Below are 25,769 nucleotides of genomic sequence, written 5' to 3' on the forward strand. Positions count from 1 at the left end.
ACTTTGCCGCCCACTGCCACTAAATCACCACCCCCCCAAGTCAAACTGGTGCCTGTTGTTGCACCGGGGGCCGTTATACTAGGTGCTAAAGCATGGGTGTTTTGTATCCATTGAGCAAAGACGGGTTGTAATTGTATAGCGGTATCTGAAAACATATCTTGGGGACGCCCTAAAACACTCATGGTACCATTATGAAAATACAAACCAAAACTGTGAAAGCCTAAAAATATACACACCCAGTTCAGATCCCATCTTCTTCCAGATTTTTCCTCCCCGCTGATGACCCACATGGTTAGGGTTAATTTCTTTCTGCCTCCTTTCTATTTGTTTTCTCTTTATTTCTTTTTACCCCTACGAGCATTGTGCCGATTGAAGCTTTGTCTTCTTTCCTCTCTTTTCCTTGGTGATAAACTAACTCCACGCCCACCAATGCTCCTCCACGAATTTTGCATCAGTGAAATTCCCAAGTTGTCATCTCCAACCATATAAGATACAACTGCCGGTTATTTCTCCATAGAAATCCAGCATTCAAAGCACCATATATCTTTCCAGCCCACTTGCACGCAAACTTTGAAACTTCAGGTGGGTCAACCTCCCCTTGATCAATTCCATTCGACCTCAATCTTTCTTGATTCTTGCTCCAGCTTTGACTTCCCACCTTGACGTTTTGCAATACTCCTTCGTAACCTTCGAAAATTAAGTAGGGGTTCATATTTAGCATTTGCTTTTCAAATATCTTTGGGTCTCCATCCAAACATCCATGGGCAATATAATGAGTGTTGGTTCATTCTTCAAATGAGACTTCCAAATCTTCAATGAGTGTATTTCCAACTTCAAATCACTCTTCAAATCCTCTATTAGAGTGTGCATTTCTGCCCTCAATTTTTTTCGATAAAATCCTTTTTGAAAATCACTATCCTTTTTTTCTTGGGGACAAGAAACAAGTTTTACTTGATATAATGAAAAGGAGATATCTATGTCCAAGATAATTGCTCCTATACCAATTTAATAGAGAACCCAAGCATAACCAAAATGATTTAGAAACGCAAAACAAACCATGTAATTTGAGGTACTTAGACCATCCCTCTCTTGGGAACAATTGAGCATAAGCCAACTGAATCAATTCTAACTTCCCCTTTCCCACTCCATCTATTTATAACAAATTACCTTAGCAACTTCTCTAACCCATTACTAATATACCCTTAAAATCCTAATAATGTTTCCAATTTCATCCTTAGAATTCAAGGATACAGTGTGGAACAATTCCCGTTCAAGTAAGGTTGTGTTTCCAATTTCATCCTAATACACTTCCTATCAGCTACCTATCCCTCACTTCCTCCAATGTCTTAAAAGAACCATGGTGACATAAAGGCAAATTCATATTCCCATTTATCTTATCTGCCAATGAATATTTCCTATAAGGTTGCAGCTTGAGGAACACGAAGTCCCATGTGCCTGAAATTCAACCTTCTAACAATCTAATTTACTTCCTGTCATTAGGTGCTAGGCTCTCAAAGACCACTCTCAAAGACCATCCAAGATGGCTTCACAATTTTGTAAGAGCTGGTGTACTGAAGATACTTGGAAGAAGGATAACCATTTGAATTGATCATTGAACTTGTCCTTACAAAAGTCGAAAAGTATCTTTGTCGATACATGATACAAGGGCGGAGTTTATAGGTGACAAAACTCGGGTAATTAACATAGATGGCAGATTGTGGGGTATGGGGCAGTTTTTGTCCCTGGCTTGTGTTTGTGAGGACTTCGAGGCAAGAAAAATAATAGACTCTTCAAAGGATATAATAGATCTTCTACCAATGTTTGGTCCTTTGCTAGATTTTCTCTCTCTCTAGGTCTTGGTTTCTAGTTCTCTTTGTAATTATATTCGCTTGGTCTTATTTCTCTTGATTAAATCCCTTTCTTGTAAGTGTGCTCCCCTTTTTGTGGGTTTTTGCCTGTGTATTATTTCAGTTTTCTCTCCATAAAAATAAAGTTTCCCCATTTAAAAAAAATGGTAGTTTCCCCATAAAAGTCAGTTTTCTCTCCATGAAAGGCCCACCCATAGGCCATAAAAATTGGTAGTTGCTTAGTATCTTTCTTCCCCTAAACAGAAATGTAATGTGTTGCCCCCCCTCCCCCACAAAAAAAGAACAAACAAACAAATTTGAAGTAAATATTTTCCACAGAGAATTTCCTGTAAATAAGTTATTCTTGTAATTCTTATCTACTTTATGGCATTATTTCCATTCTACTATAAGCTAGCATAAGTTGTCAGAAAATGTACAACACCGTCCTCAGAATGGTTCACTAGTGTAAAAAACAAGCCTTGATTTGAAAGCCTGATACAGCCGAAAGAAAAAATGAAAAGCTAATCTACATACCAGTCCATAAATGTTTGGTGTATGCATTGCTCGTAGAACTTCTGGAGCCATCCATCGAGGTGTTCCAACACAAACATCAGGGGGAGGTATTCCAGTATGAGCAATGCAACAAGTGTGCAATAAAGATCGAAGGGGCACTGCTCTATCAAAATCACAAAGCTTAACGATGGGAACTCCATCAGATTTTTCATCAAATTCAATCAAAATATTTTCACTTTTGATGTCTCGATGAATGATGTGTTTTGAATGCAGCTCTACCAAAGCACTTGCTACATCTCGAGCTACATGCAATGCCAGATCCATTGGAATATGTTTCTTCCCTGCTTTGTACAACTTGTCCATGTAGCCCTAGAAGTAAAACATACAATGAGAAAAACACTGACACAAAAATGGTAACTTAACAAGCTAGAAGACGGATTACCTTCAAAGATCCCCCTTTAACATGCTCTAAGAAAATTGCAGACCTAAGCAAGCGACGCTTTGGTTTTCCATTTTCAGAAGGAATCCACTCAGAGGATATCTGATGTCCATACATCTGTACTATGCATGAGTGTTTCAAAGCACCCAGAATTCTAACTTCACCTAAGCAACTGAATTCAAAGTTTCTAATCTCTTCAAATGAAGATTCACAAACTTCACGTGTCCGTAACTGCGATATCCAACAAGATAGATGCCCCCTTATTATAGGTTTCAAAGCAAAACTTATAAGCAACGATAGACCACACAACATAGCAAATATAAATTAAAATAATAGCTCATATCAGTACAGCATAATAAAAAGATATAAGGCTTTTCAGTTGCTTAAAATGTTACCTTTGCTGCAGCCTCAATTGACGCAAGTTTGCACTTTATTACAGAACTAGAAGGTGCCTTCTCAATCTCATCACAATTGGAAAGAGACGGAAAGGAAATCCCCGGATTGGACGCCGTTCCAAAAGAAATAGGAAGTCTGACACGACTGAGAGGTATATACCTATACCAGCATTCAAAAAAGAGATTAAAAAAAAATCATAATAAAAACAAGGTATACATTCTCAATCTTAACTATAGGCAATGAAATAAAAAACATGGCACTGAATCAAATAAGTGTAATAAAGTTAAACAAACACCATCGAGAACTTTGCAAAATAAGGCATGAAACGACGTTATCATAAATATAAAATAAACATATAAATAAATAAACAAGTGCAAAGGAATATTAGACGTTCAGAATCAATCCTTAAACAGACATCGTTAGTTGAAGAAATTTCAAGGCCATTGGAACTGACAAAAGAAACCTACCTGCAAAAATATTCAGGATCTGCTTCTTCTCGTATATCATTTGGTCGACATGCATCAACAACCATTCGAACCGAAGTATTACCTCTTTTCACTAAGATCACATTCCACGCATGAGGCAAGAAATCCAAGTAACCTCTCACAAGCTCACAAGGTACTGGAGGCTCCATGCGATCACACAAATACTGGAGTAGTAAGCAAAGCTTTGTCAAGTCCAAGTAAATACAAAGCTAGTCATGATGGAAAGAACACACGAGAACAAACATGGAAAGGTTAAAGTAATTAGTAACATAATCACCTTCAGAAGCAAAGCTCTATGTCTGCACACACCAAACTGCAGAGCTCCTAGAGGCACTATGATGGAATTTCGACTTGCTTTAATAGCACGAAGAGACTTCTCACAGATATCAGTAAAAAGAATATCCTCATAATTATCCACCGTCAATTTGGTGGACATAGTAAGATTATCCCGATCTCCAGTTGAGCAGGTGCAGACAAAAGGCTTTTGATACATTGAACCAGAAACAGCTCTCCGTGTTTTCTCAACCATTGCACTTCTATCACTGCCTCCGAAGTGATCAGATACAAATAAAGCAAGTAATTGTGCAATATACACATCATCAAGAACGTGATGTCTTTCTTGGGTTAGGTGGTTAATCTGCTTTAGACGGAGTATCAATGACTTGGCAGATATTGTAATAGAATCTAATACTTCATCGTGTTCCCTGGAGGCACATACAAATAATCAGTATCAAGTTCCACTCCCCAGTATGAAAGTCATCGGACACTCAAGCTACTCAGTAAATAATCAGAATCACCAATATAATGCCTTAACTAATCTACCTGTTAACGATGATGACTTCACGTGAATCAAGATGAAAAATTTGCTCATAATTCCTTAATGGCATGAAGGGGCGGTCACGCCCTGCATCATAAAATCCATCAGGCAAATAATCCTCAAAGTTGCAAAACGAGGTACTATTGTACTTGCAAGATAAACTTGAGCTATCTTCAACTGGCTTTCTTGACTTGCAAGGTTTAGGATTATCAAGTTCCCTCTCAGAATATCTTTTCAACTTAGCATTATCTTTTGATATTTGTGAAGATGATCCTTCATGGTCACATGCTCCATTTCCTGTCAGCGGCAAAGCCTCACTAGGCTCACAGCATTCATTTTCATCCCTTGTCATTGTTTCTGCAGCAGCATCGCAGATACTTGAGCAATCCTCCACAGAAAATTCCTTGTTGGGATCAAAATTGTCATTCTCATCGTTCTTGATACGAGTTTCCCTTTCATCTCCCACGCGACATGTTTCTTTACTATCAAATAATTCATCAATAACTGAGGAATCTTCAACTGTAGTTTCAGAAATAGGGGCAGAATCAAGCCTCCCAAGTTCATGATTTTCATGGATCTTCACTTCAGCATGATGATCAACTCCTTTCCACTTCCTGCTGCTGTTCAAACGTTCCTGGCGAGCTTTCTGCTGTAAATAATGTCGTCTCCGCCATCGCTTACCTGATCTTCTAGATGCAAAAGATCTACTATTCGTTGAAGGTCCCATTAATAGATTTGATGAGAGGTTACGAGTACCTGAAAAAACAAGGTCCTCAACAGTAAATATCAAAGAACAAAAAAAGAAAAATCCATATGCCATCATTGAGCATAAAATTTGGGCAGAACACACCTTTATGGGGAAAATTATTCCCATTGTCTTGAATGGTGGCTTCATAAACATCCATTTCAACTGTAGAACTAATCCATTCTTCATTGGCTGTATCATCTCCACAATTTCCTTCAAAATTACAGCATATCCAGGAAGGTATCTGACAGCTTTTCAGAAACTTGTTGTACTGTACCATAGGAAAAAAAAACCATAGCAAAAACTACATTAAAAATACATTATGTCGTTCCTAGACAAATTAGAGAAGTACACAATAAATTTTAGTGACCAATTCTGCCAAACCATTCAATTACCAACCTCCCAAAGAAACTATGTAAATATGCATAAACCAGACTTTTTTTCTTTGATGAGAAAATAAGACAGAATCAATAGACAAATACCTGCAAATTCAAGTTTCTAAGGCTATGCATAGATACAAGTTCAAGAGACCCCAATGATGTTAACCTATTACTTGACAGGTCCAAGTTCTCCAACTTCTGCAAGGAGGACAAAGCTTGAGGCAGTTCCACCAATTTGTTATTGGCAACCTTCAAGAATATCAAGGAATCCAAATAGCCTATTTCTGCTGGAAGGCTCTTCATCTTATTAAATGAGAGATCCAGATACTCCAAACTATTCAGGCAGCCAATTTCAGGGGGAAGAAATCTGAAGGAAAAGGGAACATAACAAATTTTGTTAAAAAATCACAAATCACAGTCACACAAAAAAAAAAAAAAAAAGAAAGAAAGAAAGAAACTTAGAATTCCTTTTCGTTTCAAGAAACCGGGCTTCGTATCAAAATGATAGAAACATAAGTTCATTTGGACCCAAACTACAACAATTACATAATCTATCATTTAATATGATTTCCTACAGCAACATTTAGGAGAGATCGTAATCTTGGTTTCCAATGTCACCTAATGTGTTGTCAGAATCCACACATAAGACTTTGAAATAAACAAACAAGAGACCATGAGGCTTAAACCTCGCTATTTTTCATACTTCTAAGTGACATTTTCTGGGTTCTGTTATTTGAAGCAGTATAGTGATTTCAGATAAAGAGACGGGTCAAAAACAATCTATCATTTAACATTATTTCCAAAATCATCATTTAGGAGAGATCGTAATTTTGGTTTCCAATGCCACCTAATGTGTTGTGAGAATCCACACATAAGACTTTGAAATAAATAAACAAGAGAACATGAGGCTTAAACTTCGCTATTTTCCATACTTCTAAGTGACATGTTTTGGGTACTGTTATTTGAAGCAGTATAGTGATTTCAGATAAAGAGACGAGTCAAAAACAGAGAGTTGGTCACTTTTTAAGGAACCATGCATTATGACTTGGAAATATAGGAAGCAGTTTCACGTTTTAGATAAGGGAATAGGGGTTCAGGATGTAAACCAAGTCATCCGACACTCTTTTAGTCTCCATGTATCAAAACATACCCCCCACCCCGTACAAATCAATCAAAATAGAAAATCAAATCATTGTGTTGTTCAAAAAAGAAGTGACAGTCTAATGTTACTTCGGCTATTTCTAAAACATTCCAACAGACCATTACACAATGTTAAAATTAGAAAACAATTAAACTCGTCTCATCGCCTTCTTAATAAGTTGAACATAAAAATAGTTCGTTCTGCCTTCGTAAAAATCAAATTCTCATCTATAAGTACAGCAGGCTATTAAAGCAACAATATACAGGTTCAAATTATCAACTTCCCTTATACTTCTATCTACAGATATAAATGAGGCTCGCTCACCTAATAGAAAAGTGACAAACAGAGAGCTTAGTCAAGCACTTAAGGCCAGCGATCTCGCTAAGAATTGGAAACGATGAAGGTTTAGGAGGAATCTTCGATAGCTCGAGCTCCTTCAGACCCTTAAGTTTGTGTAATGATAAACCACCAAAACCCGGTGATGATAACTTCACTTGCAAGCATTCTAACCCCACAAAGTTCTTCAACTCTGGCGGAAACAAGTTAATCTCGTTTCCAAAGAACTTAAGCATTCTCAACTCTCTAAAGTCACCAAGTGATTTCGGGATCAAATTGAACGCATTCCGAAATACGTACAGACCCCTTACTGAGCTGCTGGAACCCTCCAAGAAATTAGAATCCAAGTTTCTCCCCGATACATCAAGAACCGAATCATCGGCATCGTTTCCATTGTTATCTTCAAACGAAACCAACTCAGAAGATTTCAAATTTCTTGACTCCACCACGGCGCTTTCCGAGGAGTCGGCGACCGTTTCTTCAGAGTTAAGAAGCTGCATTGGGGGCAACAGCGGCTTTTGGTATTAATCCGCAGGCTAGAATAGCTGAGGTTGAAGGTTTTAAGCCTTTGGAAGAGGTATCAAAGATTTCGGGAAAAAAGATATCTTCGTAAGGCAGAAGAAATTGAAGCGTACAGCATGGAAAAGAAACGTAAGAAGAGCAACAATTGAAGTTAAAGAAAGGGATAACTCGTAGAAAGGGGAAGAAGGAGCGGGCGACAATGGCCGGAAGAGGACCGCTCCTTGTGAATAAGTTAAGAGAAACCCTAGAAATCTAGTGAGACAGTAAGAAAAGAAAACGTTATAACGGGACGGGATATTGGAGCGATGATTGAATAATTTGGTGAATTTGGACTGTTTACGTACACGCTTTGNCCCCCCATTTTTTCCTTTTTTTAAATTTCCCTCATTCAATTTTAAATGGATAAAGTCCTGATGTTCTAGATAGTTCTCAAATCTCATTTATCAGTTGGATTGTTCGGAAACAGAAAATTTAAACATTTGTTCACGAATTTAATTAATTAATTATTCTTTTTTTGAAATAATTATTAAATTATATGAACACGCAAATACATTAATTGAGTTTATTTAACTTATCCATAGACAAAAGTTATTTATTCTAAGTAGCATTTGGTCATGCCCTCAAGTCTAATTGAAGTAGTTTCCAACCACCAAATCATTTTGGTTTATATAAGATAAAGGATAGAAATAATGGGGTTGTTTGTATTTTTGAAAATTAATTTAAATTTTCATATGCTTGAAATATAGATTTTCAATGGTTTGGTTGATTGGGCTTGTTTTAAAGAAATAGTTTATAATAATACATGAAAATATTCAGATAATTATGTTTTTTTTTTTCAGGATTCATGCATGGAAATGTACCAATAATGATCTTACAAACTTCAAATATTTTATTTATTAGTCTAATATAATTTATATTTATATCATGTGCATTTTTTTATTAATATAATGTGATATTTGTATTTCACTTATATTTTATTTATTAGTCAATATAATTTAAATTTATATCATCTGCAATTGTTTATTAATATAATGTTATATTTGTATATCACTTTTGATTTATATTAACTTTATATGTTATTTCGTACACTAAATTAATTTATACATTAGTTTAAGTTTTTGATAAAATGTTAAATACTAATTCAATTTTAACCCATGTCTTTTCAAAAGAACACTCTGAATATAATTAATGACATTTTAGAATGTCATAAAAGATGTCTAAAATTGCTTATAGATACTTAAAATATCTGATATCTTAACTTTCTAGAAATCAAATACCCTTTTTTTTCAAAATAAAAGGAAAGGGGAAAAAATCACCCGTTAGGTTGTACTTAAAAATTTAAATTTAATTTTTTTAAAAAAATCACCCGTTAGGATTGAAATCTTAAAAATTGCCTCTAATTAGTTATATTGATGTGGTAATGAAAAGTCGAATTATCCACGAGCCAGTAAGGACCGGCGTAATTGGTTGGTTACGCCTGTGATTCGAGATGGGAGTGCCCACACCCCAACACATCAATTTGGCCTTTGGGCGCGTGCTCTCAGATGGTGTGAAAGTTCATAAATACCCCTCCAATTACATCCGCATTTGTAAATGTAGACCATGTCAAAACGCATAATTTCACTGCCGTTTACATGACCGAACGCGACTTTCATTTGCCCAATTCCCGCGCCCTTATAAATTCAGTCTTGGGCTGTCAATGTCATTTCATTTTTTTTTTTCAAAATTTCCCGCGACCTTCCTCTGCCTTCATTCATAAGCAGGAAAACAGTTCTCCGATTTAGGCACCTTCAAGACCAGCAACGATGCTTGCAACACTCAAGTGAGTTAGAGATTTGTTCTCGTTATCGTTTTTCTTCATTTTGTACCAATTACTCTGCAATCTATTCGTCACGTTATCTTTCATCTTCCGCCACTGTGATGTTGCTCAGAGCGGAAGAACAAAGCCAGCAACTACAGCTTGTAGAGCGCGAAGATATCGAGGATGAAGACGACTTGTTCGAAGCGATCGATAAACGTAAGTTTCGGAGCTTTTAACTCATAATTATGTTATTGTTTCACCATTCAAATAATTTCATCTACGACGCTTGTTTAATGAATCTTAAACGGAATTTGATTGCATGACGTTGTATCTTAATGATCTGCTTGTTATTCTTGGAGGTTGATTCGCAAAACTCCAATTCTGATCAATTTTCTTTCTCCGAAGTGAAATGAGATTATCTATGTACCGCGTCATGCGATCTTATTCCATTGATTCATTCGTTATGAAAACATATCGGCTTCGGCAGTTTCATTTAGTGATCGTTTCATTTTACGATAGCCTAGCGTCCAGTTTAGCTAGGTTTATATTTTCTCAAGGCATGCAATTCTACTCGAGTTTTGCTGAATTCGTGAAGAAATATGCGAATAGTTATAGCCAATTAACTGACTATCATGTTGCTTCAGTACATCTGAAAGAGTTCCTTTGGCATTTCCTGTGCAGTGACTTCTCATGGAATTAATGCTGGAGACGTGAAGAAGCTTCAGGACGCAGGGATATACACCTGCAACGGCTTGATGATGCACACGAAGAAGGTAGAATAATTTTCATGTAAAACTCTATATATCCTGAAATTGATATGGTTTTAGTGATCAAGGAATTTGTATTTTAGCACTTGACCGGGATAAAAGGTTTATCAGAGGCGAAGGTTGATAAGATCTGCGAAGCTGCCGAAAAGCTAGTGGTGAGCGACTCGGTCACCACTTCTCTATTATCCACGATGCGTACAATGTTTTGCACATTGATGCCATAATGCTACAAACTTCAGCTTTTCTTCAACTAACAATTATCTTTTATATTTTGCTTTTCAGAATTTCGGTTATATCACTGGAAGCGATGCTCTGCTCAAGGTAAGCTGCTTCTGTTTTTTTATTAGTAACAAATGGACTGTTTAAACAAATAGATCCATAGTTCACCGAAGAGTATAGTTTGCATCGTCTCCCCTTTCCTTTTCTGCTTACTGTAAGTTTCATGTTCGGAAACAACTGTGTTCGATTTCCTTTAGTTTTTCTACCAGCTCCTAACAAGTTCAATTTTCAATGAACCTCTCCGTCGTGAAATGCAGACTTAGTACATGATTTTTGTTTGTAGAGAAAGTCTGTGGTTCGCATTACGACTGGAAGCCAGGCTCTCGATGAACTCTTAGGAGGCTAGTCCTGCTTTACGATATTCCTTTTTTCATTATCTCGCAAATCATAAGCACTAAAGTTGTTCCAACTCTTACCAAAAGGTGGAATCGAAACTCTAGCGATCACGGAAGCTTTTGGAGAATTCAGGTGAGGATGTATATGTTAATAGTTGCTTCGATTTTGTTTATTGAGAATCGAAGTCCTGTTTTTAACTTGCAGCTCTCCTCTGACTTCGTTAAACGAATTCCTAGGTCTGGGAAAACGCAACTCGCGCATACTCTCTGCGTCTCTACACAGGTTTATCTACGTCTTGGACTTCACATCTGATCTTTAGAACTGAATTCGTGTTGTGTAATGTTATATTTCGTAATATATGCATTAAAAGGAAAACTAAGGTTTAGCGTGTTTTTCTTTTACATTTAATAATTACCGAGCGGTTCTTTCACTGCATCAATTCTGATGACATCTTTGCAATTGTGCTTGGCGTTTGCCTTCGCAGCTTCCTACCAGCATGCGAGGAGGGAATGGAAAGGTTGCATACATTGACACTGAAGGCACTTTGTATCCTTTTTTGAAGCTTATTTTATTATGTGGTTGTGGTTTGGGCACGTCTAATGAAATGAAATTATTATTTTCGGAGATGCCCCCTTTTCAGTGTCCTATCCTTAACTACATGCACTTGCAGCCGACCTGATCGAATTGTGCCTATAGCTGAAAGATTTGGCATGGACCCGGGGGCTGTCCTCGACAATGTAAGCATCGCTTTTTTGTATTTAGCTTCTTCCAACCAAAACTACCGAATGCAATTCATTAATTTGCTATTAATGAAACAGATCATATACGCTCGTGCATACACCTACGAACACCAGCATAACCTTCTGCTTGGTCTTGCCGCAAAAATGTCTGAAGAACCATTTAAGCTTCTGGTGAGTCAGCAGGTAAATTGTAATTCAAATGTCAAAAACTACGGTGTCCTGACGTTGTAAATTCTATCTCCTAATTTCAGATTGTCGACTCTATCATCGCACTTTTTCGGGTGGATTTCACCGGAAGAGGAGAACTTGCAGAGCGCCAGGTCGAATCAAATAGAATTCACTATAAACAACGTTTTAGGATTCGATTTCTGTAGCTTAATATCACTCGTCTCCTTTGTTTCATCATTTTATGACACAAGCTGGTTGTCACATGCAGCAAAAATTGGCGCAGATGCTGTCCCGATTAACTAAAATTGCAGAAGAGTTCAACGTAGCAGTTTACATGACCAACCAAGGTAGCGATTGAACTGTTTCTGATGCTTCATTTGATGTTTATCTCATTCAGGAAACCCAGACATGTTAGCTCTTTTTATGGTCAGAGTATCCTGTCTTCATACTTGTATTTGCTGTATTGACTGAGACTAAATTGTTTCCTTCAAAATGTTGGTTTTACTGAACGCAATCTTATTGTTGACAACAGTCGTTGCAGACCCAGGTGGAGGAGTGTTTGTATCAGATCCCAAAAAACCTGCAGGAGGCCACGTTCTTGCCCATGCTGCTACAGTAAGATTGATGTTCAGGAAAGGCAAAGGTGAACAACGGATTTGCAAGGTGTTCGATGCCCCTAATTTGCCAGAGTCTGAAGCTATATCCTTGACTCACATCACCTCACACTTGCCACTTTCATTTATTATTATCTCTACGAGATCTGAAATCATCAACCTATGATGTAGGCAGAATTCCTACACTTCTTCTGCACTCACATCACTACATGAAAATCACTCTAAATAAATTATGATAGAAAATACCGAAGAGGAAAGACTACTACACCCACCTTCCACACAATTTTTCCTTAGCAGAAGTACGTATTTCAGATAACACCAGGGGGCATTGCAGATGCAAAGGACTGAGGTCTCGTATGATGTTAGAACATTGAAGGCAACCACAGGTCGAAATGTTTAATTTTTCATCTAGTTACTAGATACATATTTTTATCTTGAAGTGACAAGATATCCTCACTGTGTAGATTGTAACGTTTTTAGCTTACCCCATATGCAATACAATTGGATAAAATAATGAAAAAGGGTATTCTCCAAAATACAATTGAAATAAATCTCAAATCTCAGCTGTATTAAGATAAACCCAAATATGTAGTTGGCAAGGAGGAACTTTATTGGCATAAATCCAAAACTACATTGAATTCTGTTGTGATGAATGTCTCCAAATATATAAGTTGGAAAAGCATTAGGAAAACAAACTATTATTCCACCGCAACCAGAATGAAACTCAGTTAAGCCAACAAGATTCATAAGATATAAGTTAACTGCATGAACATGCCCATTACGGAAAGTAAAGTATAAACCTCAGTACCCATTTACAAGGCACAGTTAGAGGTGTAAAATGATGGAAATATGGAAAAAAGCCGTAGTAGGAAGGCCAAGGCAAAGTAAAGAAGCCCTTGCCGAATTAATGCACTCAGTAGTTTGAAGACCAATTTGCAGCACTCCCAACTCTTGGCATACCAGAACTTTCCTTTCGAGCCTCTGCATCCACCTTGAAATTGGCTCCACAGACATTACCTGAACTATCCACCCTTGGCACTGGCTTCAGCTCGTTAAGTGGATGCTCATAACTCCTCAACCCACCAGAAGTTGTGAAGAAACAACCTAAAGTACAAAACATAGTGCATAAAATAAACACCTGGAAACATAACTCCTTGTAATGGTCTTACTTTGGAAAGACTAATTCGAGCATAGCTCAATGGATAAGATACAAGTTATTATCCTAAAGGTCGATTGCTCAATCCTCCAACCTCACAACTGTTGAACTAAACAAAATATACTTTCCAACATTGCATAATAATGGCGGAACAAATTAAACACCATAAAAAGGTTACCTTTGGGGAAAGGAGCAAAAGATTTTCCACAACCCTTCTTCATAGTTTCTACATCATCAGAGAGAACAAGCTGTCCTTCAGAATCAGTTCCCCAGTGGAAGGGAACGCTCCCATCAGCATCCTGCATATAAAATTACATCAATGGAGAAAAGAGATTAACAACAACAATAGAAATTTGCAGCAAATCATGGTTAAACTAAGAGATCACGGCAACTTACAGAAGCAAAAAATGCAGTTTTTGAGGAACTGTCATATAGGACGAACACAAATTTTCCTTGAATATCTCTCACGACTTGATCAGCTGGGTATGGACCTCGATCTCTTAGTGTTCGATAGGCTTCAATAACAATAATAACCTCGTTTGCAGCTTTGTTCAAACCATATTGTTGCTTGAGTTGAGCAACATTCTCAATGTGCCCTTGGAACAAGCAGAAAATGTCGTCCACAACCGCAAATAATCTAAGGTTATAAAACCAAATTTCTTCAATTTGCTAACAGCACGTAAATCCAACAAATGTTCATACAAGAATGAAATTACAAGCAAATAATGGTGTTCAAACAATCCCCAACTCTCTTACTAGCGAATCAATACAAATCCTATAACAATTATAATGATTAATAAAGTTCAAAAGAATAAGCCAAACCAAGAATCCCATAATTTTGATTGAGGATGCAAAATAAGAATAACATCATTTCAAATCTCGAAAGATTTGACCCTCCATAATTAAAATCGACTATGCAATTTCGTACCCGAGAAACAAAAAACCAATTGCAGACGAAACCAAAATGGGCAAAAGAATCAGGAACAAGATCAATAAACAAAGAAAACTGGATTCTGGTCAATTTAAACAGATTCTCATCCAACCAAAATGAAACGCCCAATAGAAGAAACCTCCGGGAGACAGTAAGTTAACAAGATCGGTGATCAGATCCAAAAAAATATTAAAAAAAGAAAGAAAGAAAGAATAATAATAATAATAATAATTAAAAAAGAAACAGAGAGGAGAATTAGAGTTTTCCGGAAAACATTGCAGAAGATGATGAAAGGTAATGGTAATACCTGGGGAGGAGAGGGTTTTGCTTTTCGACGGAATAGGCCAAGAGACCGGCGGAGCCGAGGTTGACGATGACAGAACCAGGGTAGACGGAGCTAAAATGCTGAGCCAAAATTCCATCTTTGAGAGCCCAGACGGAATCAGACTCAGGGCTCTGCAGAGCGTCGGGACTTTTGGCCACCGATTTGTCGAAGACGGCGAGCATTTTGTAGATCGTCGATCGGAAAATGAGAAAACTAAAAACACGGTTGGTTTCGTTTCTGAATGCAAATACAGGTGATGAAAGATCGCTTTGCGGTTGGAGGAGGACCTGGAGTTTAGAAATACTTAAGAATTAAAATATATATAATATATAAATAAAAAATAAGGCTAGAGCAATTTCCACTATTGCCCCTTTTCATTTCCCTAATTTTCACAACTTAGCTTTCAGCCACAGACTTTTTTGGCACTGTATCCCTCTTGCACCATCAGTTTAGTCGTATAATTTTTATATTTATTTTATTTATAAATTTAAAAATGGTAGGTTTATGAAGTATTTTTTAAAGTTGGTTTCATTTTATAACTATTTCGTTTTTGTATTTTTACTTTTGAAAATTAAGCTTATAGCCACTGTATTCATTTTTAAATTTCTTTATTTGTTATACTTTTTATCAATGATTTAAAAAATCAAATCAAATTTTGAAGAAAAAAAAGTAACTTTTAAAAACTTATTTTTATTTTTTGAATTTGGTTAAGAATTCAACCATTATATTTCAAAAAAATGCAAATCATGAATGTTGGAGAAAATAGTCTTGAATTTCAAAAATAAAAAATAAAAAATGAAATGGTTATCAAACCAACATTTGAACTTATTTTGTAATTGGTAGGCTTCTAATAAGTTAACTGATCTATTATATATAAATATAAATATTATATATAATGAAATCTTAAATTTTTAGATCAGATTTGGTAATAATTTGATTTTCTTTTTCTTTCTAATTAAATTTATAGATACTACTTCTACATTCAAATTTCTTCTTATAGTTTAAAAAATCCACCCTAATTTTTTTTTTGTTTTTTAAAATTTGGTTAAGAATTCGATCATTATATTTTAAAAAGATGCAAATCAGGATAAGAAATGATTAGAAAATAGATTTAATTTTTAAAATCTAAAAAAAAATAAAGAGATAATTATTAAACGTATAGAATTAAGAAGTTCGGTGTCTTTCTTTATAATATTGAAAATACAGTGATTAAATAGATATTGATTTTGGGATTGTAATTTAATCTTCTAATTTTTTTGAAGGATTTAATCTTCTAATTTAATGAGACTAATTTCATAAGGAAAAGCTGAATTAAATTTATCCAAGAAAGGACGAAAGAAATTATTCTTATACATTACTTTTTAGCATCGTTTTTCTTTCTGAAAAGACATCACTTTATATCTATTTTAAGATGCTTTTATAATTCGTCTGATTGAAAATTTTCTAAGAAAAAGTTATTTTTACTAATGATATATAACCATGTGATATAACCAAATAAAGAGAGGCTTCTATATTGTCTTATATTGTCTTGACTTTTAAAGATTGAGTATTCAACATTACTGTATTTCTCTATTTTGGTCTTTAAAATTTTAAAAGCATCTTGTCATTTAAAAGAAAAAATCAGATTTATTTTGTTGTCCATGTATGAGCTCTTGAAAAGTAACAAATTAGTTCTCTTTCTTATTTTATTATTAGCTATCTAATTGTGGATGGCTTTTTTATAGTTTAACATATAAGTGAATGAATCAAACTTTAGAATTTTTTTAGCTGATAATATTTAACAAGGCTAGTAGTTCATTAACCAATTTAAATGTATGGTCATTTGAAAAAATAACAATTTAGTTCTCTTTTTTATTTTATTAATAACTATCGAATTGTTGATGACTTTTTTTCTTTTTAGTTTTACATATAAATGAAGATTCAAAGTTCAAAATTTTTTAGTTGATAATAATTCCTTGCTAGCTCAAATTTGTTTTAACTGTGGATGACCTTGAATATATATCAATATATTGATTTAGATATATATTATATTATACAATTTGAATACGATAAGTATTAGATATTAGTATTATTATGCTACTCATTATTCATTTAAGACCTATAATAATTTTTGTAAATGTTTGGTGATTTAAATGATTACTTATTTAAAATTTAAAAGTTAAAATATTTTTTAATAAATTTATAGACTAAAATGGAACCACGTTAAAAGTTCAAATAAATTTAAATGTATAGTTACGTGCTAAATTGCTGTAATTTTATTTCAAAATGTTTAAATAAAACTCATTTTCCTGTCCACGTCTCCACAAGAGCTTAGTGATTTAAGATATTCAAAAAAAAAAAATTGGTCAAAATTAAATGTTCAAATTTTCATGTGGGAAAAATACTCTAATTTGTCTACACCTAATATCCACTTGAACGAAAAAAAAAAAAAAAAAAAAAAAAAAAAAAAAAAAAAAAAAGTAAAATATAGTCTTACGTATGGCACGTGATAAAATGTATTATATTATTTCTATTATTTATTTATTTCTTTATTTATTGAGTATACATAAATTGCATTGGGTGGAATCTGAAGCTTTATCCATTTAAAAGGCCAAAAGCATAAGCTAACGTGGCACAACGCCCTTAGCAGTACAATCGGAATATTCAGATTAAATCAAAATAAAGGATATTTGCGAAATACCAATTTTAACCTTAGGAGTTCACTTTGAAATGTCCAAAATCCATCGTCATACTTAAAATAATACGTTGACATTCGATTATATTTATTTGCCGTTAGGAAATATTTTTTAGATAATATAAATATTTTGGATATTATTTTATTATAGTAACATTTGTTACTGAAAAATATCTTGTAATATGCTAGCATAGTATCTAAAGCAATTTCCTTCAATATTCGTTTATTTGTAAGTTAATTTGATAGTAATTTAAGTTTATAGAACATATTTGTTTTTTATATTAGTTATATTTTTTAAAATAAATACTATAGTTCATATTATTTTTATGTTTTTTTTTACAACAAATAATCCATATTAATTTAAGATTTTCATAAAATTAAATATTAATTTAAACTGAGTATTGAATTGCTAAATGGAACATTGGAGTGATTTGACATCACGTAGAGCTCCTCTAACGTGTTCTAGTCGGCGGTCACTTCGTTTGCTTTTTGCCAAAGTTTACTTTTTTTTTTTGTCCAAGTTTTTTCCTTTTTATATTCCATCGCTAAGAATTTATCCAATACTTCCACTTTCTCAATGAATCATTAAATCCTAGAAATGTCTTTGTTCATTTCGCACGCGAGGGGTATTTCAGTAGAAAGTTGGCTGAAATCCAACTAATAATGCTTGCACAATGGGTTTTGACTAATCTACTAGTGATTTCTACTATTATAGAGTTACAATCCTCTTCTCGTCGAGCCCGCCGTTTCTCCACGAATCTAATCCAATCTCCGAGGAGACTTCATGAAGTGCTCTTCTAAGGAGTTAAACCTCCATTGGTCCATATTTCGAGAAAAAGGGTCGTGATCCCGCAAGGGTGAGCTAACTCCAAAAACCTGTCCTTAGTTCGAATTATAGGCTGCAACCAAATATGTATGGAATAAAGATATCCCAACCACCCAAGTTGAAAAGGTCTTATCTATAAAATTTTCATTTATCCCACCAGATCTTTCGGGGAGATAACGTAAAAATACCATATGACCCAACCTCAATGGTTGGCAACTAAATACGAGGGTTGCGCTCGTTGCGGCATTTAACCCAACACCTTATGGCACAAGCTGACGACAGCCATGCACCACCTGTGTCCGCGTTCCCGAAGACACCCCTCTCTTTCAAGAGGATTCGTGGCATGTCAAGCCCTGGTAAGGTTCACAATTAGAAAGCAAACCATCTAAATGCTAATGGAACATAAAGAACAACATGTACAACGAAAGTAAGGATCGATAACATTCTTATTACATAAAACTAAGAATAAGCATGCATAAAAGATTATAAAATACAACCTTTGTAGAATCAACCACAATCTTCCTCTTCGTACTCGATTGACACCACCAGCGGTAAGTCCTCGCTATTCTCCAGTTGAAGAACATGGTGGTGGGACTGTTTTTGTTAGTAAAGACAAGGGAATTTCACTCTAGAAAAATGGAGAGTAAATAGATTTTGGTGGAAAAGTCAAGTGAAAAGTCAAAGAAGCACTAGTCTCTTTACATTTGAAAAACCAAACTATTTAAAGACAAATTTCATGCAAAATCCTATTTTGCATGTCTTCCACCTCAAAATCCACTAGCATGTAATCGTTAGGTGTCAAGCTTGGGAAATGTCACTTCAAAATCCACTTAGTTAGAGAAAAAATCCAACAATTGGGTTTTTCCACTAACTAATTTAAAAAATCAATAAATCAATTTTTTTTATGAATTTTTTTTTCATAATTTAGAAAATATTTAAAAACAAATTTAATATCACATATTAAATTATTTTGACACCTAACTTTGATTAATCATATTAATCAAGTTTAAAAAACACTTCCATGCTAATGTTCAAGAATACTTTAAAAAATAATTAATTAATTAATTAATTATTTGATTTTAAATTATATTTCATGTAAAATACAATTTTTCCTCATGCTTAAATTTGAACACAAGATACTATGACCATTACATCTTGCTCCTTAAGTCCCACCGATCCTCTAATGAACAATTGGTTTGTGACCCAATCACTAAATCGAGTCCCTCTCGGGATAATGAGAGGGTGGAGGGCCTTTGTTCAAGACCCGGAGTTAATACTTAAAGGAACAACCTCTCTATTATCCCTAAAAGTGGATAGAAGTGAATTCCGTCTTGCACCCTATGTTCCCAACTATCTACCCGGTCTTATCCCTAGTTATATCTATTTCGCAGTCCTAGTCCCATTAGGTGACCCTCGAACACGCGAGAGGGCCTTTGTAAATGGATCGGCCAAGTTGTCTTAAGAGGCAATCTGTGTGACAATCACGTCTCCTCGGTGTACGATCTCTCTAATGAGATGGTACTTGCACTTGATGTGTTTTTTGCGTTTATGGATTCTAGGTTTCTTTTGAGTTAGCAACTGCATCACTATTATCACAATAAAGAGTGATATGCAGATGCATATTTGGAACAACTTCCAAATCGGTCAAGAACTTTCTGAGCTACACCGCTTCTTTAGTTGCTTCACTGGCAACTACATACTCAGCTTCCATGGTGGAGTCAGCAATACAACTTTGTTTGATACTCCTTCACACTATAGCTCATCCGTTCAGGGTGAATACTGACCCCGAAGTAGATTTCTTAGAATTTATACCGGTTTGAAAGTCAGAATCAGTGTATCCAGTAAGGATCATATCCTTAGCACCGTACACGAATATATAGTCCCACGTTCTCCTAAAGATACTTGAGGATGTTTTACGGTCCAATGATCATATCCAAGATTGGACTGATATCTGCTGACAATTCCAACTGTATAGCATATGTCGGGACGAGTACACAACATGACATACATTAAACTCCCTACTGCTGATGCATATGGAATTTGTTTCATAACCTTGACCTTTTGAGGTGTCTCAAGACACTGTTCCTTAGACAGATGAATTCCATATCTGAAAGGCAACATACCTTTCTTGGAATGTTGCATTTTATATCGAGACAACATTTTGTCTATATAAGATGCCTTAGACAATGCTATCGTTCTGTTCTTGCGGTTCCGAACTATTCGGATCCCAATAACATATTTTGCTTCTCCCAAATCCTTCATTTGGAATTGCGTGGCTAGTCATGTATTAATGTCAGCTATAAATTCTACTTCATTCCCAATGAGTAGAATATCATCAACATATAAAACCAACAAAGCTACAGTATTGTTGACAATCTTCTTGTAAACACAATATTCATCAACATTTTGTTCAAAGCCATAGGATTTGATCGCAGTATCAAATCTCATGTTTTAGGATCGAGACGCTTGTTTTAGCCCATAAATGGATCTATTAAGCTTGCAAACCTTTTGCTTTTGACCGTGTGCAATAAACCCCTTTGATTGAGACATATAGATACTCTCTTCAAGATAGTCATTCAAAAAAGCTATCTTGACATTCATCTACCAAGTTTCATAATCATAAAAAGTGACAATAGACAAGAGTATTCTAATAGACTTGATCATGGCAACCAGAAAGAAGATTTCTTCAAATGCCTTTGAAAAAAAAATAAAAATAACTACAATATAACCAAGAAGAGTGATATATATGGTTGACAATATTTATTTTAATTATAAGATCTAAATAAAGAACATTGAGATATATATCTAAGAAAAAAAATAGGGTAAAAAAGTAAAATAAATGATGCTCTCTGTTCGCATGAGGTTTCCGGAGAAACTTAATTCGTAGAATTTGAACGTTGTATTTGTATTGATTTTAGTATAACAAGTACAATCTCTCATATATAATTTTTTGATGGTTTAAAATAAACTTTAATCTTTAAGTTGGTTTATCTTCTTGGATGATCATCCTTTGGGCTTGTCGATCTTGGATGATTCGCCTTTGGACTTGTTGATCTTCTTGAATGATCGGCCTTTGGGCTTGTTGATTTTTTGGATGATCGAATTTTTGGGCTGGTTGATCTTTTTGGATGATCGACCTTTGGGCTTGATGGTCTTCTTGGAGGATCAGCAGACATATTTTGTAGAGTTGAATTTAAGTTGATGTAGTTTTTAATGTTGATGCAATGTGATGTGATTCGATCTTTAGTACTTGATCATCTGATTCTCCCAGTTGAATATGTACACTTCACTTGAAGAAGCGGAGTGCGTGATGTTCTTGAAGTCGAAGGAGTCTTTGTACCTTCAGGAGTCTTTGTGTCTCCTGAAGTCTTTGTATATTCAAGAGACTTGTGTATTTAAGGAGTCTGCAGTTGAATGAGAATTCTCTCTAGGCTTTTTGGTATATAAAATTGCTGACTCCCATAAATGAAGATAATTAGAGTTCTTAGGTGGGCTTCGTGGGATTGAGCTTGGTTAGTCCATGGACTTGGCCATTGGGCCTAAGTAGTTGGATTTTGGTCTATTTTGGCATTTGGGCCAAATTAAACCCATTTTTAGGCTCAATTGGACTAGCCAAAATTATAATATTAAATTGGACCTGATAATTTTATTCAATCCAAAGGTCATGATAAAAACACGTGGCATCATTCAAATTCTCCAATTTATGTTTTCAACTTCAATTTGGGACACCTGTCCACTTCTAATTAGTCTCAAATTTAATTATTTGGAATTTCGTCATTAATTTAGTAAATAACGTGACAATTTATCATTGATCTAAAATTTCTCATTCAACAAATGCCTTTTTCAAGATTTAAGCGCATATATGGGTGGATGAATCTTAAAAAAATATAAAGTTAGAATCGAAAGTCAAATATATTTGTTCTTGAATTTGACATCAATTAATGTGCCAGTCAAACTATGAATTTAGTACATAAGCTTAACTCGAATTTGGGATAAAATTTGGTATATGGTATGAACAAATTTTAATTTGAGATTTTACCCAATTTGATTTGGATTGAGGATAAAGGCCATACTTGATTTGAATTTGAGATAAATTTCTGAATATACTCAGATTTTAATAAGAGAGTAATTGAGAGAGTAAAATTTGGTCGGATGAATTTTAGACTTTCCCACAATTTGATTTGAAAATAGGGATAAAAACCAAAATTTGGATGAATTTGATATAAAATTTGGAAGATGCCAAATTTGAATTTTACATCAACTTGAGATTTTATCCTTAATTTAATTTGAGTTGAGGATAAAAGTTTGAATTTGGATGATTTAGATTTGGGATAAATTTTGGAATATGTCCATATTTTAATTTGAGATTTTATGTACAATTTAATGTCAAAGTTGAACCATTTGAATTTAAATAAAGTTTGGAACATGACCAAATTTTATTTGAGATTTTATCTACTATTTAAATTTGATTTTGAATAAAATTTAAAATAGGTCCAAATCTTGCTTTGACATAAATTTGAGGAAAAAATATAATAAAATTAAATTAAATATATCTTCATTTAATTTTTTAAAATTTAATTTGAAATTAGGATAAATTAAATTAGAAAATCTAATAAAATCTAAGGGTTGTTTAAAAACTTTTTCCCACACATATTTTTGTCGGAAAAAGTTTCAATTTCGTTGGCATAAATTTTTTAAAAAATGTACACGTTACTCTATTTTAACCGAAGCACTAAATTTTCGTTGTGAACAAACGTTCCCCTACACGTTTCATATTATAGTAGTTTGCATCATAAACTTTTAATTACATTAAATTAGACATTGAACTGAAAAAGTGCGATAATTTTTGTCGTTATTTGCTAATTCACTAACCTTTGTAAACATTTTCATATACTCATTAACTTTTAATAAAATACACAAAATATAAGTTTGACTTGTATATCAATTAACTATGGAATAACTTTAACAACATTTTATATTTCAACCAAAAAAAGTTTAACTCTATTTCACTTTTCTCTAAAATTTATTAATTTCATATCTCACACATATTTTATAATTCATGGAACGTATAAGATATTTTTTTATGGATATTTAGAGTTATAACTTATTAGAGGGTTTCAATACATACTTTTAAATGTCTAAACTTAAATTTTGTACTCTCGAACAAAAAAATTAATCCATGGTTGCATAGTTTTTTTCAAACAAAAAAAATCTCTACTAATCTTTCATTTATAAATCTTAGGGGCACGTTCAAACGGTGGGTTTTTTTTTAAGAAATTATTATTAATAATAATGTTGATCAAATTCATTTAGGAAACTATATTTAGCTGCTTAAAAACCTAAATTTAGAAAAATCAAAACTACAAATTCGAGAGTTTAAATAAATATTTTTAGAAACAATTCGTGAGTGCATCCTAAAATGCCCTCACATTTATCAAATATATACCAGATGAATTGGAATATTTTAAAATAAGAGTGAGAAGAATTTATTATATATCAATTTATGAGGGGACAATTTGGAACCTTTAATATTAATATTGTTGTTTTCAAAACTTATTAGAGAAATATTGTTGTTCTGAAACTTATTAGAGAAATATTGTTGTTTTGGGATTTCGAGGCTAGAAGTCAAGGGTTGAGGATTCGACTAATGTAGAGGTCGAAAGTTGAGAACTCGACAAACAAAGAAAAACTTGGAAACAATACGTAAATTAGGGTTGTCAAAGGTTGAAGTTTCGACATACATAAGTCGAAAATTCAACCCTCGACAAGGAAAATGAAATCTTACTAATTTTGTGATGATGATCTCGCTCTAGAAGGGAATCTCACTTACTTTGTATATTAGGTTGTCGAAGGTTGAAGTTCTGGCATACATAAGTTGAAACTTCAACCCTCGACGAAGAAGATAAGTGGGTGAAGCAGATTGTAAGAAAGAGCGAGATTGAGTCTGCCACATGGATTAAACGGTCAACTAGTCCGCTGACATGGTCTACCATATGGAAATCGTCTTCACTTTATTTACTTTCCATAAGTCTGAAAAAGTGCATATATATCACCAAGCTGCCCCTGCTCCGATTCCCCTACACGATACCCTGCATGCATTGGCATTATTCGATTCCCCTGCTCCGATTCCATGCATTCATTGACACATTCATGCCTCTCTGTCATAGCCTTAATGCCTTTTCAACCACCCTAAACCCATGGGTCGAGTGTTGAACACTCGAACTACATCCTTTTAAACCACCATCCTCTTCATTTTATCTCAATCACTCCTCGATAATTTTTTAAGACTCACTGTCCTTGATTTTGTTCACTCCCCTCCCATTGATTTGCTCACTGCCCCTTCATAACTCACTGCCCCCTCACTGCCTTTGAAATCTTCTTCCTCTCCTCCCATTTCCATTTCCATTTCTCTTCTTGTATTTCATTTAATACAAAATATTATCACACCGTACGTTACTCTACTAAATTTTTATTTTTTAAGAATAATTATAAATTTTATTTTTGTTCTTATATATATATATTTTTTATAGATTCTAGTTTTTTTTTAATTTTTTGTAATTGTTGTCAGATAACAAATAACAGGAAAAAAGGTGAACGTTGTCACTTTGAAGGAAAAAAGAGAACTACCGTCAAATCTGTGAGTTAGAACTTATGATATTTGAAAAGTTTAGTTTATTCTTATGATATTTGATTTATTTAGTATTAACTTTGATGTTTATAGTGTTAAAATGTTTAGTTTATTGTTATGTTTAAGAAGTTGATATTTATAGTTTAATACAAAATTAGTTGTATAGTTAACAAGTTTAGTATAGTTTCAAAATTTAATATAGTTTGAAAATTTTAGTTTATTCATTATAAAATTATTGTTGTTATGTTTTTGTGATAAGTTGATATTTTCTAGTATTAACTTTGAAAAATATAGTTTAAAATAGTTTGAAAAGTTTAATTTAATTTAATTTTTTATTTTGTATTAAATTTGAAAAAATAGTTTTAAAAAGTTTACCTCATTTTAATTTGAAAAGTTTAATTTGTTGTTATTTTTAAAAATGGTTATAAAAAGTTTAATTTATTGTTATGTTTAAAATAGTTATAACAAAGTTTAATTTATTGTTAGGTTTAAAAAGTTGATGTTCATAAAACTTAAAAAGTTTATGTTTATAAACTAAGAAATTTAATATTTTTAATATACTTCTTATAAAAAGTATTAATACAAAAAATTGTTTTTTTTTTTTTTTTAAGAAAATGACAGGCAAATGTTTGGGATTTTTGTTGTTTACAAATGGTAATATGATTGATGGTATTGATGGAGTTGCTAAAATGTTTGGTGATTGGGATGAGTCTTACAAATTGTTGCTAGGTGGTTATATATGGTTAGAGTTAAACGCTTACTGAAGGCCATGTTATCCTAACTTCTGTATTTTGGGCATTTGGTCATTGTATAAGAAGCTTTTAATAAATGTTGTCGATCATTTAGATAGATGGTACACACTTGTACGGCAAATGTAGAGGAAAACTGTTGATTGCTACATCA

The 25,769-nt window shown here is 33.9% G+C and overlaps 3 protein-coding genes across 3 annotated transcripts in view; 1 reads left to right on the forward strand and 2 right to left on the reverse strand.

The window, feature by feature from the left end:
• LOC120070210 overlaps positions 1–7,908 on the reverse strand; it is a 10,537-nt gene extending 2,629 nt beyond the window's left edge. Inside the window, exons 1-9 of the mRNA XM_039022082.1 lie at positions 7,088–7,908; positions 5,725–5,989; positions 5,348–5,513; positions 4,503–5,253; positions 3,958–4,384; positions 3,663–3,844; positions 3,195–3,354; positions 2,803–3,030; positions 2,382–2,729 (exon numbers count right to left, since the gene is read on the reverse strand). Coding sequence (XP_038878010.1) covers positions 2,382–2,729; positions 2,803–3,030; positions 3,195–3,354; positions 3,663–3,844; positions 3,958–4,384; positions 4,503–5,253; positions 5,348–5,513; positions 5,725–5,989; positions 7,088–7,599 — 3,039 coding nt within the window. The 5' untranslated portion in view covers positions 7,600–7,908. The remainder of the gene's footprint in view (positions 1–2,381; positions 2,730–2,802; positions 3,031–3,194; positions 3,355–3,662; positions 3,845–3,957; positions 4,385–4,502; positions 5,254–5,347; positions 5,514–5,724; positions 5,990–7,087) is intronic.
• A 1,157-nt stretch (positions 7,909–9,065) lies between these two features.
• LOC120070218 (meiotic recombination protein DMC1 homolog) lies at positions 9,066–12,862 on the forward strand. The gene is made up of 15 exons (XM_039022095.1): positions 9,066–9,443; positions 9,553–9,638; positions 10,104–10,195; positions 10,273–10,344; positions 10,472–10,510; positions 10,752–10,809; positions 10,891–10,936; positions 11,041–11,086; positions 11,289–11,350; positions 11,475–11,541; positions 11,623–11,715; positions 11,796–11,864; positions 11,981–12,059; positions 12,245–12,411; positions 12,630–12,862. The coding sequence occupies exons 1-15, from the start codon at positions 9,427–9,429 to the stop codon at positions 12,672–12,674; spliced, it is 1,038 nt and encodes a 345-aa protein (XP_038878023.1). The 5' UTR covers positions 9,066–9,426; the 3' UTR covers positions 12,675–12,862.
• Positions 12,863–13,008: 146 nt separating this feature from the next.
• Positions 13,009–15,043, reverse strand: LOC120070223 (stem-specific protein TSJT1). The gene is made up of 4 exons (XM_039022106.1): positions 14,721–15,043; positions 13,879–14,119; positions 13,661–13,781; positions 13,009–13,430 (listed from the first exon to the last, which is right to left on the reverse strand). The coding sequence occupies exons 1-4, from the start codon at positions 14,918–14,920 to the stop codon at positions 13,240–13,242; spliced, it is 753 nt and encodes a 250-aa protein (XP_038878034.1). The 5' UTR covers positions 14,921–15,043; the 3' UTR covers positions 13,009–13,239.
• Between the last annotated feature and the right edge of the window lie 10,726 nt (positions 15,044–25,769).

This window comes from Benincasa hispida, chromosome 1 (assembly GCF_009727055.1).
Source record: "Benincasa hispida cultivar B227 chromosome 1, ASM972705v1, whole genome shotgun sequence".
NCBI classification, from domain to species: Eukaryota; Viridiplantae; Streptophyta; class Magnoliopsida; order Cucurbitales; family Cucurbitaceae; genus Benincasa; species Benincasa hispida.

Excerpts from the sequence above, each read along its gene's own strand:
- LOC120070218 (XM_039022095.1), top strand. Across the intron at positions 10,196-10,272 it reads TGATGATGCACACGAAGAAG|CACTTGACCGGGATAAAAGG; the intron begins GTAGAATAATTT and ends TTTGTATTTTAG. Across the intron at positions 11,087-11,288 it reads CTCTCTGCGTCTCTACACAG|CTTCCTACCAGCATGCGAGG; the intron begins GTTTATCTACGT and ends TTGCCTTCGCAG.
- LOC120070223 (XM_039022106.1), bottom strand. The coding sequence starts at position 14,920 with ATGCTCGCCGTCTTCGACAAATCGGTGGCCAAAAGTCCCGACGCTCTG. Across the intron at positions 14,120-14,720 it reads CAAAACCCTCTCCTCCCCAG|ATTATTTGCGGTTGTGGACG; the intron begins GTATTACCATTA and ends TTATAACCTTAG. Across the intron at positions 13,782-13,878 it reads AAACTGCATTTTTTGCTTCT|GATGCTGATGGGAGCGTTCC; the intron begins GTAAGTTGCCGT and ends TTTTATATGCAG.